The sequence below is a fragment of the Zingiber officinale genome, chromosome 6B (assembly GCF_018446385.1).
Source record: "Zingiber officinale cultivar Zhangliang chromosome 6B, Zo_v1.1, whole genome shotgun sequence".
Taxonomy (NCBI): Eukaryota; Viridiplantae; Streptophyta; class Magnoliopsida; order Zingiberales; family Zingiberaceae; genus Zingiber; species Zingiber officinale.
This window is the reverse complement of record NC_055996.1, coordinates 87405007-87423315: the sequence shown is the minus strand read 5'-3', so window position 1 is coordinate 87423315 and position 18309 is coordinate 87405007. Positions and strand designations below refer to the sequence as shown.

The following is an 18309-nucleotide window of genomic DNA, read 5'->3' as shown; positions in this document are numbered from 1 at the left end:
TGGAAGCATGATTCCTGAGCTGAGTTTGTCTGCATTCTCATTAAGCATAAATATTCAACAAGATACATAAACACATTACAAGCATACTCTCATGTCCGATAAAGTTGCAGGTAGTTGCACTCCGTGGCCAATCCAAGTTTCTCCCTTCAAATTCTTGAAGATGATAGGATCTCGAGGTGAGTATATGCACCACCTTGCATGGTATGTCGCATTGCGGCTCTAACTTGTTGACATCTTCTGCCGGCTTGATCCGCTTCCTAACGAAGTCACTCACTTAAAAGAACCTTGGAATGCCCCTCCGATTATAATTTTGCTTCATTCATTGACAATATGATACTAGCCGAGCGACAACCTTATCTCTAGTTTAATCTATCAGGTTGAGCTCCATAAGACACTGACTGACGTTGCCTTCATCATACAATTATCTCCGATCATACTCTAAATTGACTTCCACTAAGATGACTGCTTCTCCACCATAAATAAGATGAAAAGTAGATATACCCATGGCTTCTTAAGGTGTGATGTGATAAGCCCACAACACACTGGACAGTTCATCCATTCAACTTCTTTCAACATGATCTAACTTAGTTTTGAGTCCTTTAATGATTTCCTTGTTGGTGATTTTCACTTAATTAACCATTACTTTAACGAGAGGTCATGGAAGTAAATGCTTGTAAGATACCATAACTCGAGCACTACTCCCTAATTTTATGACCATAGAATTTCCTTCCATTATCTAAGATGAGCTTGTGAGAAATTTCGTATCTACATATGATATTCTACCATAAGAACTTGATGACCATTCACTCAGTTATCTTAGCCAGGGTCTCGGCTTTCACCCACTTGAAAAAATAATAAAAAGTCACCAAAAGGAATCATTTATGAGTGGGTGTCATCGAGAAGGGCCCTACAATATTCATCCCACATTGGTTAAACGAACATGAAATAATTGAGATTTCATTAATTCTATGGGGTGGTATAGGATGTTTTGGTGCCTTTGATATGATAAACAAGCGGCTACCAGTCGAGCCAAGTCGACTTGTAGAGTGAGCCAAAAATATCCAATTAGCAAAATCTTTCGAGCAAGCGATCATCTGCTTGAGTGGCTTCTATAGGAGCCCTAATGAACCTCTTACAAAATATACTGTACATCATCCAACCCGATACATTTGAGCAAAGGGAAAGAGAAATCCCTCTTGTACAAGTGATCTTACACCAAGGTGGATCGATCGACCCTTTTCTTGATCAGGCGTGCTTGCTTCCGATCGGCTAGTAAACTTCCTTACTAGAGGAACGATATTAACAGCGCTCTCTAGTTGCTCTGCAATTTTAGCTCTGCTTGCCATTCAATGTGAGCTATCAACAGTATTTACTCCACAAGTTTGTCTAGAGTCCAAGGGATCAAGAAGTTGGGCAACTTGGTTAACTTATCGACCTTTTGATTTTTCGCTCAGGGGATTTTCTGCAAGGTTACTTCTTGAAATCCGACCTTCAATTTCTCAAAGGCCTCTGCATATAACCTGAGTCGTTCATTGTTGATCCCAAAGTTACCTGACAATTGATGAGCAATCAACCAAGAATCCGAGTAGACTAGGACTCGGACAACTCCCACATGCTTCGCAGCTTGCAAGCTGGTTATTATTGTTTCATACTCTACTTCATTGTTAGTAGCTCAATAATCCAACTGAATGGACAACTATAGTCTATCATTGTGGAGTGATATTATAAGAATCCCGACCCAGCTGCCCTGCCGAGTGGATGACCCATCCATGTAGATTTTCCAGGTTTCTTCGAGCTCCGGGCTTTGTATCTCAGTCATAAAATCAGCTATGACCTAAGCTTTGATGGTTGTTCGGGGTTGATATTGTATATTGTATTCTCTAAGTTCAGTAGTCCACTTGATCAATCACTCTAAAGCTTCTGAGTTGATGAGCACTCGACCCAAGATGATATTGGTTAATACTATGATTGGATGAGAAAGAAAATATGGACGTAATTTCTTAGCCACTAAGACTAGCCTATATGTCAACTTCTCAATAGCGGTGTAGTGACATTCAATATCTTTTAATAAATGACTTAAGAAATACACTGACTGCTATTCTTTGATCTCCTGTCGTACTAATATCGACCCAACAACTCTCTCAGTGGTAGACAAGTACACCACAATGGTCCGCCCGCTATTGGTTTAGGTTTACCAAGTACAAGCAAAGCGGATAAGTAATCCTTCAATTCTTCCAGCGCTTTATCACACTCGACATCCCATTGGAACATAGTCACTCGACGAAATATTTTGAAGAAGGGTAGGCTTAGATCGGATGCTCTCGAAATGAAATGAGATAGTGGCGTGATTCGTCTGGTTAGTCAATGTGCTTCCTTCAAGTTCCGCTGGTGAGCAATGCCTTGGAGAGCCTGTACCTTGCTCAGGTTAACTTCGATCCTCCGCTTTGTCACATGTAGCCCAAGAACCACCCGCTCTTAGCTCCCAATAAGTATTTGTTGGGGTTGAGTTTAAGTCCATACTCTCTCAATATTTGGTAAGTTTTGTCAATGTCTACAAATAGATCACCCACTCTGAGGGACTTGATCAGAATATCATCCACGTACACCTCCATATTTCATCTGATCTGCTTTCAGAATACTTTATTCATAAACCATTGGTAAGTAGCTCGTGCATTCTTTAATCCGACGACATAACATTATAATAGTAGGTTCCTTTGGTGGTTATGAAACTAACCTTCTCCCAGTCCTCCTTAACTAGTGAGACTTGATGATAACCCTGATACACTTCCAATGTGTATATTAGCTTACAGCCAGAAGTTGAATCCACCACTTGATCAGACATGCTTTGTTCATATCACTAAAGTCTACACAAATACGCCATTTGTTCCTAGGCTTAGATACCAGAACTACGTTGGATAACCATCTCGGGAACTGTACCTCCTGAATGTACCTGACCTCAAACAGTTTATCAATCTCCACTTGGATTATCTTGTTCTGCTCGACCCCAAAATATCTTTTCATTTGCTTGTCAGGCCAAGTGTTTGGGCGGACATGGAGCACATGTTCCATAACACTTGGCAAGATGCCAATGATCTCCTGAGGCATCTAGGCAAACACATGTTATTATTATGTGTTAGATACGCGACTAGATTAGCTTTGAATTCTAGGCTCAGGTCAGACGCTATCTCGATGGTGGCCTCCGATAAGCTTGGATAGATTTGCACCTCCTCCTCTTCATAAATTAGTAATGAGGGTGCTTCATGAATGATGTTGACCTCCACTCGCTAGATCTTTCGAGCGACACAAACTTTGGTCTTGATCATATATATGTAGCACTTGCGTGCTACTAGTTGATCCTGTAAGTACTCCATGCTGGTTTTGATGTGATCAACCAAGTTAAGTTAGACTCTACGTATTGATGTCTTGTGTCTGAGTGTGCAGGGATTTAGGAATGCAAGAAGTCTAGCGGAAGACGCAGCGGATAAGAAGGATGACACAAAAATCTAGTCGACGGGCTTAGTGCATTCAAGGGACGAGAATATGTAGAAGAGTACACCGGTGGAGTGAGAAAGATGCATGCGCTGCTTTCGAGGGATGAGAGACTGAAGCGAAAGACTATTCGAGGGGAAGACCAGAGTTGAATTTGGGTGAGCTTAATTATGGAAGGCCGGATGAACACCCAAGCGATTGGAGAAGAAGTCAGCGACAAGGCAAGGAGTCGGATGAGTCAACACTTGGTTGACTGGTCTGGGCACCCGGACCACCAATGAGTCAAATAGGTACATCGTCGAAGCCTCGTCGCTATAGATCACTTTTGGGTCCATATTAACAACGATCCAGACGCCCGGATCAATCTTGGTGTGCCTGGACATAGATAAACCTTTATCCCAACGTCGTTATGAAGCCATTATGGAGAGATAGAATTTGTCATGCTGGAGGTGCCCGAATCACCATGGCCCGAAGTCTGCCATGTCAACAACAGATGGACTTGACCAAAGTACTATAATAGAGCCTTAGTTCACCTAGTTTTGGTACAACACTTTCTCTGTACTTGAATCTTCTATTCTATTCTTCATTATTTGAGCTGTCAACATTTTGTACGAGGTTTCTCCGCCTCCAATTTGTATCGAAGAAGGAGTTTAGTAAATGTGCTTCAATTGCCATGGATTAGCAACCTTCCCGGTTGCAAACCAAGTAAATCCTTTTTATCTCGTACTTTGTTTTATGTAGTTTAATTTTCTTTATTAAAGTGTTCTTATAACACAATGTTAAAAGAAAGAAAAAGGTATTTTGGTTTTCACTGTAGAACTATTCACCCCCTCTAGCCGGACACTAAGGGACCAACAGATTCCCCTTCACTTCTCCCATCGAGTTGTCAACCAAAAACTTGATCTTCTATCAATATGTAGAGACGACCACTTGGAACACATTCAATGTCGGTTGGCATAAAATCACATTATAGGTTGAGGGCATGCCCACCACAATGAAGCTTGATCGGCGGGTCTTCATTAGGGGAGCATCCCCGAGAGAGATAGCCAATCGGATCTATCCGATCGACTGCACTTTATTGCCAGTGAATATGTACAAGGGTGTCATCATTGGATGAATTTCACTCCTCTTGATTTGTAACTAATCGAATGTCTTCTTAAAGATGATATTAACAAAACTTCCTGTATAAATAAAAGTACAGTATATATTATCGTTAGCTATAACAACCTTGATGATCAAGGCATCATAGTGTGGTACTTTCACCCTTTCTAAGTCCTTAGGACCGAAGCTAATTTTTGACCCATGCACTCGCTCTTGGATGCACTTGACCATATGGATTTTTAGTCGGCGAGTGTGTGACTTCCTGGCTCGGTTAGAATCTCCGTTGGTCGACCCATCCACTATCATGTCAATGTCTCCTCGAGCGGCATTATCACGGCTTTCTTCTTGCTGAGTTGGGATACGCTCATGCTCAACTTGGACGGGGGTTGGAGCCTTGTTCTCTCACTATTAGGGTACTTGTTGGGATCAATCGAGTCTTGGATGTCTCTTCTACATGGTCTGTTCGGCCGTTGATAACACATGTTATTCAAAGATAGCGATCGCCAACGGAACTCTTGGTTGGCCGCTCAGCGCCTCCCCTGATTGTACTTATAACACTCTTGAGTGCTATAGATTTCTGTCCAGTGGTAAGTGCAAAAAGGTTAGACCCATTGATAGGGCTCAATCAGCCTCCAAATGTTGTACCACATTTGGCCTCTGCTCGTGATGATGCAGTCAGGGGCCTGATCAGGGTCCTTTGTGTGGAAGAGGAGGGAGAGGAGCCCGACGTTTGAGGCAGGGGCAGGAGCGGGCACTACTACTTCTTTCGAGCAGACTGAGCCTCCTCCACATTGATGTACTTGGTCTCCCTTCCATGCAGATGGTAGAAATCTTTAGGGGCTTCTTGATCAAGGACTGGGAGAAATCCCCATCTGCGAGCCCTTGGGAGAAAGCAGTTACCAGAATCTCTAGAGTGGTTGAAGGGACGTTCATGGCCACTTGGTTGAATTGTTTGATGTACGACCTTAGCACCTCCTTGGTCCCTTGGTTGAGGGAGAATAAGCTCCGTGTGGTCTATGGTACCGGTGTCTACTAGCAAAGTGATGGAGGAATGCTTGTGAAAATCCTTCAAGCAACAAATAGCGTCGGCTGACAGTCGGTTGAACCATCTCTGTACAAAGCCAGAGAGTGTAGTTATAAATACTCGACACTGACACCATCCGTGTACTAATGGAGGATAGTTGCATTTTTGAATTTGAGCAGATGATCTTTTGGGTCGATCGCTCCTCTATACTCTTCGATCACTAAGGATCAGAAATTGTTCGGTAATTTATCCTCCAATATTTCCTGAGAGAACAACATACTTATCCACTATCGGTCATTGGTGCTTTCCCTTTCTGAACATCTTGATCGGGTGCATTTTCAGAAGATGATCTTTGGGGCCTCTCCGCTCGGCCCATATCATCGAAGGGCATGTGGAATAACACCCTATGGTATGCAATCGGAGATGGTGACACTGGCAAAAAACTGACCGGGTGTACAAGTACCTGATTGACACCCGTTAGAGGAGGGACTGGGGGAAACTCCATCTGTTCTTCTGCCCTGGTTCTCCGCTTGGTGTGAGTTCCTATCACTGAGAATGCTGGGTCGTTCGGTAAATGGTGTCTAGTAGCTTGTTGTTACATTATCCTCTGTGCCTTGGCGACCATGAGCAAATCCAGGTCCTCTTGCGATAAAGTAATTGTTGTGAATCTTTCGGCTCATTTCATCTTCACGTTTCAGATTCAGGCGAGATTCCCATAGACGAATCCAAAATTTGATCCTTTCTGAAATCAAGGAAGGCAGACAACCAGCTAGGTGGCTCCGATGTTGACTGCGAGAAGACTTCAAGAAGAAGGAACCTAGTGTTGAATCGATCCTACGTGTCAAAAAGAAGAATTGGAAGAAGAAATTGTTAGTAATCGAGTCAGGGAGGGATTCCCAACGTAGGCACTCCGACACTTAAGTCAACCAAGGAGCTAAAGAAAGGAATCAAGAACAATGGCGATAAACAGTGAACTCAAATAATGTAGTGTACATGTGCATTTGGAAGGAGACCACTTATATAATGTTATTTGTCCTCTCCGTACAAATATCAATACATCGCTAAAATAGGACCTACCAATTTGACACACTGTAATCTTTCCCAAATGAGACTACCACTTTTGTGCTTTGCAACATGGAAGTTTCCGCGACAAGAAGGACTATTAGGTTGTTGAGTTGATGTCCCTTACTATGCTTTTCTGGTAGACCGACCAAGTCCCCTCCAATGTCCAATCGGGCTTCATACTCGGACGGGGTCAGGTCAGCTAAGGAGTGTTGACCATTATGATGACTCGGCCCCTTTGAGGACTCGACCTCCTTGAGGACTTGGTGTTCGCTCGGGTAAGACATTCGCTCGGACAAGGAGTACGGTCGAGCCGAGAGGACTTGACCCGAGACTCCACCAAGAAGGATTCAATATCCGATCGGACAAGGGATCCAATCGGCTGGACTATGCCTGGGATCCAATCAGACAAGAGGTGTGATCAACTGGATTGTTCGGTCGAGCTATGCGAGTTAGGAGGACACAAGATTTGAGCGGACAAGAGGTTCGGACTTTTAGCAATGCATAGCACGGTCAACGTCGCAAAATATAACCTTTTAGCGATGCGTGGAATGTTTCGCATCGCTAAAAGATAGAACATTAGGAGGGAATTTCCCACATTTATTTTGTATCATTTAGCGACGCATTAAACAATATGCATCGTCAAATGAAGGCCTTTGGCGACACGCACATCACTCCATATCGCTAAAAGATAGCGCAAATTTTACCTGGATCATTTGGCGACACGACATAGAAAACACGTCATCAAATGTGACACTATAGCGACGCATTCTGCACTCAACGTCACTAATAGTAGTGGAAATTTTTCTCATCTCAAATTGTGGTTATTTGGCGACGTAGATACATTAACCGTCGCTAAAATAAAATTCGAGATTAAAAATTTTCCAATTTTTTTTATAAATTATAAATAAAAATAAATATTATTTGAAAACGCATTAGAAAGAAATTTATTAAATAATTAATATTTTAATTTGTTTTAATAAATTAATTGCTCGTATTCTCTTTTAAAAAAATTATAAATCAAAATAAATATCATTAAAAAACAAATCAAACAAATTATTAAATAATTAATATTTAAATTTATTTTAATAAATTAACAGTTCGTATTCTCTTTTAACAAAATTATCAATCAAAATAAATTTCATTTAAAAACAAATCAAACAAATTATTAAATAATTCTTATTTTATTTTATTTTAATGCATTAAAACCCTACCTTGTTCGTTCACGCTAAACCCGATTTCACCAAAAAGCCTTCTCGCCTATCGATTTCTTCGTTCGTGCTTCTCACCATTGCCGATTTTTTCTCTCTTGTGCATCTTGCTCGCCGAAGATCTCCTGCTCTCTCTCTCAACAAGTAAGCCTTCTCGCCTGTCGATTTCTTTGTTATTGCTTCTCACCATTGTCGCGATTTCTTCTCTCCTGTTCATGAACAGTGATTCTAAAGTTCTTAAATGAACTGAGGAACAACGACAAAGAAAAACTAAGAGAATTGCCTAAATTCTAATCTATTGTTGTTTTCAACTAGAAAACAATATGCGCCTGTTCCGATCCTTTAAGCTTTTATAGATTTAAACTTAAATGGTTAGTTTGTCAACCTATCTGGAAGCTGAGTCAACCACATCCTTTAAGCTTTTCATTATGTTTGATATTATTTTATCAAAAATTGTTCATAGAAAGTAATTTTCTTTTATAGGATTTTCTCTTTAATAAATTTTATTTTATTTTATCCTTTAACAAACATGCTTGTGTACAAATTAGATGTTACCTGCATCTTAATATTTTTCAATTGTTTTATATATTTTGAATTGGCTCCAGTTTCACAAAATGATGATTGACAAAAATTGGATGAGTTTGACAAATCAAATCTCTCGTGAATATAAAAATAATGTTCGGACAAATGGTTAGTAATAGTTAAATTTAGTTGATAAATATTTTTTTTATTGTTACTTGCACTAATATTATAGGAAATATATGAAAAGAATACTAATAATAAGTTTAATAGGCCACTTGAAGGTGCACATGGATCGAAAACTTTGGTTCAACATTATCACATAGCTGTAAGTTTTATTTGAAAATAAAATTTCTTATCACAATTTATATGATAATTAATAAATTGTTTCATTTTTTAAGGCTGATCCTGTGATGGGAGAGCTTCCGAGTGTGATCGACACCTTCGAGAAATTTTTTCACAAAGGAGGACAATGGAAGAATGATTGGGCTGCACAAAAACATGTAAATATTTAATACCTTCGAGAATATAATGGAGACAAAGGCCAACCCAACTAGCATTTAACCTTGAGGTTGTACCACTGATCACCTCATCTACCGGTATTATAACAATCGAGTGAAACATATATAGTACTGTAGAATATCTTTGATTTGAAGAATTTTATTGTTGAAAGTTACATATTCAAGAAAACCTTTCTTATATCTTTAACTACGTACATATATAGTACTGTAGAATAAGAGAAGTTGATGGATAATAATAATCTTTAACTACACTTTGAGACAATGAGACATTCCTTCACCACACACCACTCTTACATTAGAATTACTGAACCTAGTCAAAGTTATATTTAGATACCCTCTCTGATTATTATTATTACTTAGTGCAACTCAAGTAGATGAGACATCGCAATTAACACATATACTAAAGTACAAAATGGCAAAATCTACCCTTATTAAATAACATATAAAGATATTTTGAGAAAAAAAACTCTAGGACAGGTACTTTGGATTCCATTATTCGCAAGCATTTTTAGCATTGTCCTCAGTAAAAGAGAATTTGACTCTGATGAGTACAAACTAGTTATCTAATTGTTAATGTCAATAACATCTTCAAGAGACACATTGATGTTTACTTCTCATTTGGCTATATCTTTCAATAAACAAAATAATAAAGTAATTTCCTGAAGTAGAATAGATCATCCGTATATTTCAGCATAATTTCAATCAGAAAAAGCCATAACATAGCTCAAGCATCGTTGATACAAGAATCAAAGATGGAATATCCCTTAAGTTGTGTTTCATTTGAAAGAAAGGAGAGAAAGAAAAAAAAAACAGAGATTAAGTATCTCATATACTCACTCTGAAGCACAAATTTTCAATATCATATACTCACCCATTTTAAAGTCACTCATAGAAAATAGATTTATTTGATTGTTAACTAATTAATTACATTAATAGTGCTTGCATGTTTCTTAATATTTTGTTTTAAGATTTCTGTTTAATGAATATTTATACATAATAGTTGCTACTTGATCCAATTGTATTTTGATTGTGTTGTCTGCATATATAATTGATACGTATTTCACATAATTCCTTCTGCTTCATCGAATTAATGTAAAATGAAATAGCATTTGGTTATTTATTTGTATATTTGATGATTAATTTGTTTATAATTTTTTTACATATTGTTAATGTATTTATTTATAAAATTTAAATTCATTAATCAATTATTTTTCATACTAATATTTTTTTTTAGGCTGAAATGGTAGATCTTCGATTAACTCAATCAGAAAGTGAAGAGTTAGTTCACCTCTACGGTTGATAATGTACGCCAGCCAAAGGATGTCAATATCATGACGCAAGTCTTAGGCTCACGGTCTCGTTACGTGAAGGGTTTAGGTCTATTACCTAAACTATCTGTAGTGGGTGGTTCTAGAGCCACAAACATCAGTTCAAAACATCATGATGATTATGAAAAATTTGCAACTATGCAGAAAACAATCGATGAACAGAATCTGACTATACGTGAGCAGCATAAAAAATTTGAAGCATTATTGCACCAACTTCAACAGGTCATTCCTGGCATCTCATTCCAACCTCCACCAACATGCTCTTCAATTCGACCTCCTCCACCACCTCCCCCGGCTCCATCATCGACTATGTAGTTTTTTATTTTGCAACATTATGTAATGCGCATTTCACTAGCTACTTATATGTTTTTTTGGATAATATTTGACTAGTTGTGTTCATGTTTTAAAAATATTTGACTAATTAATAGTAAATTGCACTTTTATGATGTATTTTAGACACATTATAATGTTGTGACTGAATGAACAATATATTTTGTAATGCATAAACTGCGTCATAAATAATAAAAGAAAAAAAATATAGCAAAAATACATTTCGCGGCGCATTTCATGTGTCGTGACATGTTAGAACCTATTCGCGACGCATAAAAGAAGGTGTCGCCAATATTAGCGTTGCGAAATGATATCACCTTTGGCGACGTAATAAAAGGTGTCACCAATACTTGCATCGCGAAATGTTGTAATCTTTGGCGACGCGTACCTTAATGCGTCGCCAAAGATCATATTGACATTTGCATACGAACCAATTGCGATGCATGTTGGCGACGCATGTTTGCGCCGCAAAATGGTCTGCGACGCATTTTACGTAGATATGGCGACGCTAAAATGCGTAGTTAAAAGTCTGAATTCTTGTAGTGGATCTGGACTATTCGGTCGAGTTATACGAGCTGGGAGGACTTGGGACCCGAGTGGATCAAAGGCTCGATCGGCTGGACTATTCAACCGAATTGTACAACCGTGTTAGTCCCGAGTGTTAACCCCTCTTTTATTTTGATCGCCACATTAATAAGTTTTCTTAACTTCTATTCCAACCATGGGAGCCCTGCCTTATCGCGGTATCAATGAGGTTTGGTGCTCATTGAATTGGATTAATTCATTAATTGCGAAGATTATAAAGATTGAATATGCTAAAACGATATATTTGATCACTATCATTGAAGTTGATTGTGACAAAAGACGAATATGTTCGCCCCCAGTACCTCTGTCAACCCGTCTCAGGGCTAACACGGAGGAGGTAAATCACGAGCGGTTACTAGCCTTTGGAATAGTGACTAGCACATAAGGGAGGTATTTACCTCGATTTTGTCGAGATTCGAACCCCAGACCTCATTGTGACAAGACCTCATTGTGACAACACCTCATGCGCTAGCCACTAGACCCATCCGAGAGGACGCTATCATTGAAGTTGATGAAAATTAAAAAAGAGTTTAATTAGTACAAGAATTGGTAAGGAATATTAATTATTGTCACAGGTAATAGATTAAGGATCCAATGCTGATGGGTATGCATTAGATTTTAGATGATTGGTTATTGTTATTATGATTCTGACAGTTTAAGGTTTCTTCTTATGTAGATAATTACATAACAAAAATTAAAATGTATTCTACCTATTTCTCGTCGAGTCGATGCTGAAGCTGTTATTCTCTAGCTCATGGCGACTGCTCTTAGCTTGCTCCTTTCGATCTTATGCAGATGTAAACCTTAAACATAAAATGCTTCTAAAAAGTCTTTTCAGCATTGTGGAATTCCAGTCATAAGTAAAAAATGAAACTTTATGAGCTGGGAATATTTAAGGTAGTTTCTTTTTTGCAAGTTAGGCTGGTATTTAAAACAGGGCATTCATGAAAGTTTTAATTTCGCAATTAATTTGTTTGGTATATGTAATTTCTATCCTTTTGTGATGCAATTTTCTGATCAGGAGGTCTCGCAGGGATACAGAGAGAGCCATCAGCATTCTGCCATTGATGTCTTATAGCTTAGCTTGGTGAACTAGATGACAAAACCTAGAGAGGCATGCTCAAAGTTGGATCAGAAAAAAAACTTCCATTGCAAGCCGTGTTAGTTCAAGATGGATAATGTCAAAAGGTGAATGGATGAGGCATAAATGTGAGTTGGGAAAACTCAATTCATGGGGTTTAATTACCCTTCCGACCCAATTGCTTTCTTTGATTCCTAGCCATTAATATGAACCAAAGTCTATTGCCCACGTTCTAGTATTTGGCCAATACCACCCCTCATCAGAGTGCCTGATATATGTGCCTCTGATCGCCTCATTCTCAAAGGCGAATCAAATCTGATGGGAGAATATGCAAGGAGTTCTAGTTGCTTCGAGCCCAGCTGCCTCTATGCCATGGAGATGGATTACGGGTTGGATTTCATGACGAGCCAATTCGAGGAGTGCACGATGGAGATCTCAAGCCTTGGCTTAATGAGCTGCTTCGACCAAGATTACTTGTCCAACTACTCGTCTTCTCCGGATCACCTGCTCACTTCGCCTTTGTTGCCGCAGCCCCTGCCGTCCTCCGCTGCTCCTGAGCTGAGCCAGGGGGGAGGAAGGAAACGGCGAAGCCTGGAGCAGGGAGAGTTTGGATTGACTACTGACATAAAGATCAAAAATGTACGTAAAGCCCTTTGATGCTATGCTATTACTCTGTTTGCTTGTTTGTTCACATGTATATTTAGCAGAGCTCGGGGAACGGGAAGAGGGCGAGAGGCAACTCGAAGGAAGCAGGGAAGTCCAAAGAGGTGGTTCATGTGAGGGCGAGAAGAGGCCAAGCCACTGACAGCCACAGCCTTGCTGAAAGAGTGAGTGCAGCCACGGCAAATATACTGAGTAACTTAAACAATCTGCAATATCGATCGTCGCAATTTCAATCTGTTACAAGCTTCCTAAATTATTGCAGAGCAGAAGAGAGAGGATCAATGAAAGAATGCGTTGCTTACAAGACCTTGTTCCCGGCTGTTACAAGGTAATTGTTGAGTGCGTATATATATATAATTATGGTTCCATCAATCATAAGTTTCTAAACCAGTGGCCATGGTTGTTTTAGAGTATGGGCATGGCAGGAATGCTAGACGAGATAATTAACTATGTACAATCACTGCAGAACCAAATCGAGGTATATATTCTGTGCTGCTTATACATAATTCCTTAATCTTTAACTTGCCATGGCACATTACATGCTTGCAGTTTCTTTCTCTGAAACTTCTAGCTGCATGCTCCGTCAATGACCATCATTGCCTCGACATGGAGGCCATTGCAGCACCCCAGGTGATCTATCTCTCCTTTCACTATGTGTTCACTCATTGTGGGATGATTAAGGAACAGGACCACGCACTGTTCTTGTGCAGCTCAAACAGTCAAAACAGTGATAAAAGGGACTGTTTCTATACAGTGTCGTCGTATCATTGGAAGTAACTTCAAATCTTGATGTCGTAAAAGAACTAGAATCAATTTTTTTTGGTCAACTTGATGCACCTAGTTAGGCTCCAAAACTATAATCTGTCTTCTAATTTAGATTATTTTTACTCCTGCAGGGTGGTAATGAGCTGTTGGTGGCAAGGGATGAGTACTACGGCACTGGAAACAGCAGTTTCTCTGTTACCATGCCATTTTAATTATACTCTTTGGGTAATTACATACAATTCTGTGACTTTGTGCATGGATTATTTCTCATGCACTTGAGAGGATAGCGTAGAAATAAATGAATAATGACAAGGATAATCCGATTTGCAGTCCTCTCTAATATATTTATGTGTGTCCACTTTGACTTTGTAATGGAATAAATAGTCTCGTTGGATGTACAGTCATTTGAGAATCTCTGATAGATTCCATGCTATCGCTTCCCGCGAACCGTGCTCACAATTCACCATCGCCACAGCCCACAAATGTTGATTTAGCCTTTAATTAATTCACATTATGGATCGTATTAATTTTCTAATTAATTAGATTACATCCCAACTACTTGGACAAGTCACCTGTGATTGACGCATATACGTGTGAGATGATTACAAAAATTAAATTAAATGCCACAGTAATTCTTGTCAAATCAACAACTCGACGGTGAATGATTGCGGACGAGGCATCGACGCGCCATTGTAGTTGATAATTAATGATGTTATCAAATATATTTGTAGTTGAAATTACAATTTCGTTTAATAATCCAAGTATTCTATCAGGAGCCTCCACCCTGTTCGATGATGAGAAGCTTCACCTTTGTGTCTTTAATGCCTAATTTTTATACAATTTGAGCTAACGGAGAGCAGATTGAGCAGCGCTCAATTGGGAGACAGCGAAGTGGGAAAAAGTGGGGAGGAATCTCTCTCGATTGTGCCATCCCAAACTCTCACTTTGATCATCTTCTCCTCGCACCAGTGAAGCTGCTCTTGGCGTATCTCAGCCATCCTCAGAGTTCTTGAAACAATCTTCATGTCTATCAAGGCCATCAGTATTACCATCTCATCCTCGTCCTCGTCCTCGTCCTCGTCCTTCAGGCTGGGCCACTTGCCTTTCAAGCATCGCCTTCCCTTCAGCAAATCTTTAAGCCTCATCTTCTTCTGCGAAGTAATTGACACTGCAAGAGTCGAAGGAATATAAACAAAAAGGAGGAATCGACGAGGCAAGAATGACTCACTTTCTTATTGGCTTTCTTGAGCAAATGAAGATGATCTGAATCCATCGATCTAGACTTTCTCCTAACGATTGCTTTAAGCATTTGACAAGGATTGTTCTTGTCTGCACTGAGAAATCTCAGGAAAGTTCTGATTGCATCTTCTAAAATCGTAAAGAACTCTTTAGATGAGACCATATCCACTCCGCCCTCCTCAGCTTCTGAATCTTTTTGAAATCCACACAAACAGACAAACAATTTCAGTATCGGGATTTTGGAAAAAAGAATGATGAAAAATTTTATGAATACATTGGAGTTCAGGAACTTGGAGTAATTTGGGGTAGCAAATTCTCATCCTTGCAAAGAGTTCAGGTCTCCGGCCACGCTCACAAGGTTCATTTTCGATGAAACGATTCAGGAGAATCTGGAATTGTTGGAACTGCTGAGCTATCCATGCAGTGCAGTAGGAGCGTTGACTGTTGGTATTCATCCTTTGCTTGAAATTGCAGTAATTCCAGTTAAGGGCTTCCCAGGCCAGGCAAATCTGAGCTACATAAGCATTCTCCAGATCATGATATGGATTCCTTCCTTCCTCCTTAATCTTCTTCATCATTTTTTTCTGCGTCGTAATTTTGTGGACTATCCTTTGCGAGATCGATCTTGGTTGGAACAATATATTCCTAAATGATTCTGAAAACATAAACGATTGTTAAAATAGTGACATATCATTCGATTAAATTACCAGCAAGACCTGTTTCTGCCAGTTTTTGTTCACTGATCCGGTCAAAGAACATCATTTCTTGATCGTACTTTCTGAAAATTGAGTCGGTTTCCCAATTGGAAGAACTCCTTCGTGATGATGAAGAGGAGAAGAGACACTCCAAGTCGGAATCCCTGGAGACTGTAGAATTCCTCCATTCCACTTCCATGGAGCTCTTAGATGAATTGGGTCCACCTTCCATTCTTATCTTACTGTCTTCTTCCAGCTCAAATATTCTTCTTTTGCATTGTGGTTCATCCACAATGACGATCTCCTCTTCTTCCTCCTCCTCAGCATCATCACGATCATCCTTGAATTTGATACTATGACTAGAATCTCCAACGAGATCGGTATCTGTTAGAAGCATAAACGGATTAAATCACTGATGTGGACTAAAATTGAAAAGCAGATAGAATCCAATATAATGTGCACCTTTTTCATGACAGATTAAGACGGAAAGTGGGGAATGGAACGAGGATTCCTTGTCTGATATTTCATCCAGATGCTGCAGATTGGAATAACATTCATCTCGAATGAATAGACCCTCGTCGACGGCGCTTTCCTTGGAGAGAAAAAGCAGACCTCCTTCTCTGCGTAAGATGCACGGAGGTGATTCTTCGCGGACAGAGTAATTGTCCTCTGTTTTCAGCTTGATCTCATCTTCAAGATTGTTCGAGGGAAAAAGCCTGCAATAGATTTAAATATGGGCATTACCAACAACAATAAAATTAAGCTGAAGATGAATTTAGGAACATTAACCTGAGTTCTCTGTTGGTCGCTGATCTTTCAAGGAGAAGAGTGAACAGCTTGGTGAGGAGGAAGGAAACGAGGTGGACGGCGATGAGGATGAAGCTGAGGAAGGTAGAGAGACAGGGAAGATGCATCACACCCTCGTCGCGAGTGTCTTCCCCTCCATGGATACGAAGCTGAGAATTGAGCATGCATGAGGAAAGGGTGGGAATGTAGCTGGATTTCAAGTGAGCAGTCGCTAAAGAACACATCGCCGAACTGCTTTAAATTTTTTTCTGGAGCAAAGTTAAAATGGTCGATCAGTGCTTGACAAAGGGCCCCAATTTGATTTTGTAATCCCGAGAATCCACCCTCAGAAGTTAATACACGGCTCGAATGACTTGAGTTGAAAGCAAGAAATATGCCCAGCCTTCTGCAGAGTGATTTTTGGAGGACAATACGTACTTATTAAAACCAAATCAGGTTGGATTCTAGCTAGCCCTTGAGCTCACAAACTTTTGCTAGCAGAGAGTGTCATGCACTGTTTTTTTATTAGCTTTGCCTGCTCTGTCTACAAAGCTTCTAAGAGTTTAATCTGACCAAAAAACAGAAGTTGACCCAACAGGCTTGAAAAACCCTTGGGCCTTAAGTCCAATGGCTCGGTCTTGTGCTTTACTAGATGGTTGTTGAGTTTGGCTGAAGTGGGATGAACTTTGGTCAAGGTTGAAGTGACTCTTTTTTTTTCTCTCTCTCTAGGCTATCGGGCACCCTCAAACTAAGTTTTAGTTCCTAATCAGTTTATCATCTTCTTTAGTGTGGATCATTGCGTGATCACAACACGCTAGCTGCAGGCCAGAATTTGGATGATGGACGTCTAGAAACGAGTAATCTCTTTGAGCAAAAACAAGGAGGCAAAACTACAAGTTTTACTGGTGGCGAAGGAACGAAGGTGGTCTAGAAAAGTTTGCCTGCACCCTAATTTCTTAATCCAATCTGGTAGTGAAACTTCACGGAAATGGACACGGAGAATGATTATGAGACGCCATCGTCTTAATTCACTAAACCGAAGAAAGTACTCGTTAGGAACGACTCTCCTCGCTCGTCATATTGATGAGTCCGAGATAAACCACACAAGGTGTCAGAATCTTTTGGGCCACGTTGTTTATTTTACTGAATATTTTTACATAAATATAAGCAATGAGTACGGGAGAAGAACAAGAAGACGATAGAGTAGTCTCTGACGTTTGGTGAGCCCCTTTGTTTTGGACAAAAACCACGTAGTTTTCTAGTCCATTAGGAGTAATATAATTAAGTAGCAAAGTTAAGGACAGAGGTTGCTATAGGATCCAGAGTGTTAATCCTCTGTCCTGGTGAATAGATTTAGTATACCAACTATACGTAAATGCCGATCTAAATGATACAGAAGAGATGATCTGAGTCCAAGGACCAATAGGCCATCAAAACAAATTCCTCGTAAAGTAATGAAAATTCATAAATGATTAATTCGTACGATTATGAACCGCACGTGCGTGAGCAATCGACCGCATGCAAGTAAATTTTATTAGATCTTGTCAGAGAAGCGCTTTGCTGGATCGCCGGTGGGTAGAAACTGTTGGGATTGGTTGGAAAGTGAATAAGGAGATCCGATCGAGTGTCACTCTTACTCCAAATTAAAGTCTCAAATTACCTCCTCCTCCTCCTCCTCCTCCTCCGAATCATAATTAACACCATTCTCAAATGACAGTGGCACCGCTGCAATAAATAAATCACATCTTTCCCCATGCCCTCGTCTGCTTAAATTTAAAGACAGAATAAAGAGAGATATTATTCTGACTCTTGTAGGATAAGATTTTTTTTTTTTTTTTTAAACTGATCTAGAAGCAGTCCTTGATGTGTATATATACTATTTCATGCTTCCTCCAATAATCCCTACTGCT

General features: G+C 39.7%; 2 protein-coding genes and 1 long non-coding RNA gene across 3 annotated transcripts; 2 read left to right on the top strand and 1 right to left on the bottom strand.

Annotated features, from left to right (window-relative positions):
• The first annotated feature begins 12560 nt into the window (after window positions 1-12560).
• Window positions 12561-13323, top strand: LOC121991209 (transcription factor bHLH62-like). Its single transcript, XM_042545227.1, has 3 exons — window positions 12561-12890; window positions 12959-13078; window positions 13177-13323. Exons 1-3 carry the CDS (start codon window positions 12570-12572, stop codon window positions 13321-13323), a joined length of 588 nt encoding a protein of 195 aa, XP_042401161.1. The 5' UTR covers window positions 12561-12569.
• On the top strand, window positions 13322-13987 carry LOC121990393. Its single transcript, XR_006114582.1, has 3 exons — window positions 13322-13392; window positions 13464-13544; window positions 13811-13987. It is a non-coding gene; the product is annotated as an uncharacterized LOC121990393 (long non-coding RNA).
• Window positions 13988-14429: 442 nt separating this feature from the next.
• LOC121990392 lies at window positions 14430-16691 on the bottom strand. Its single transcript, XM_042544530.1, has 6 exons — window positions 16403-16691; window positions 16076-16329; window positions 15635-15997; window positions 15193-15573; window positions 14908-15110; window positions 14430-14830 (listed from the first exon to the last, which is right to left on the bottom strand). The coding sequence occupies exons 1-6, from the start codon at window positions 16642-16644 to the stop codon at window positions 14552-14554; spliced, it is 1722 nt and encodes a 573-aa protein (XP_042400464.1). The 5' UTR covers window positions 16645-16691; the 3' UTR covers window positions 14430-14551.
• Between the last annotated feature and the right edge of the window lie 1618 nt (window positions 16692-18309).

Bases quoted from the DNA above. Each gene is read 5' to 3' on its own strand.
- LOC121991209 (XM_042545227.1), top strand. From the start codon at position 12,570: ATGGGAGAATATGCAAGGAGTTCTAGTTGCTTCGAGCCCAGCTGCCTC. The intron at 12,891-12,958 runs GTACGTAAAGCC...TATATTTAGCAG, and splicing joins CTGACATAAAGATCAAAAAT to AGCTCGGGGAACGGGAAGAG. The intron at 13,079-13,176 runs GTGAGTGCAGCC...AAATTATTGCAG, and splicing joins GCCACAGCCTTGCTGAAAGA to AGCAGAAGAGAGAGGATCAA.
- LOC121990392 (XM_042544530.1), bottom strand. From the start codon at position 16,644: ATGTGTTCTTTAGCGACTGCTCACTTGAAATCCAGCTACATTCCCACC. The intron at 15,998-16,075 runs GTGCACATTATA...TGCTTCTAACAG, and splicing joins CTTAATCTGTCATGAAAAAG to ATACCGATCTCGTTGGAGAT. The intron at 15,574-15,634 runs GTCTTGCTGGTA...TTATGTTTTCAG, and splicing joins ACAAAAACTGGCAGAAACAG to AATCATTTAGGAATATATTG.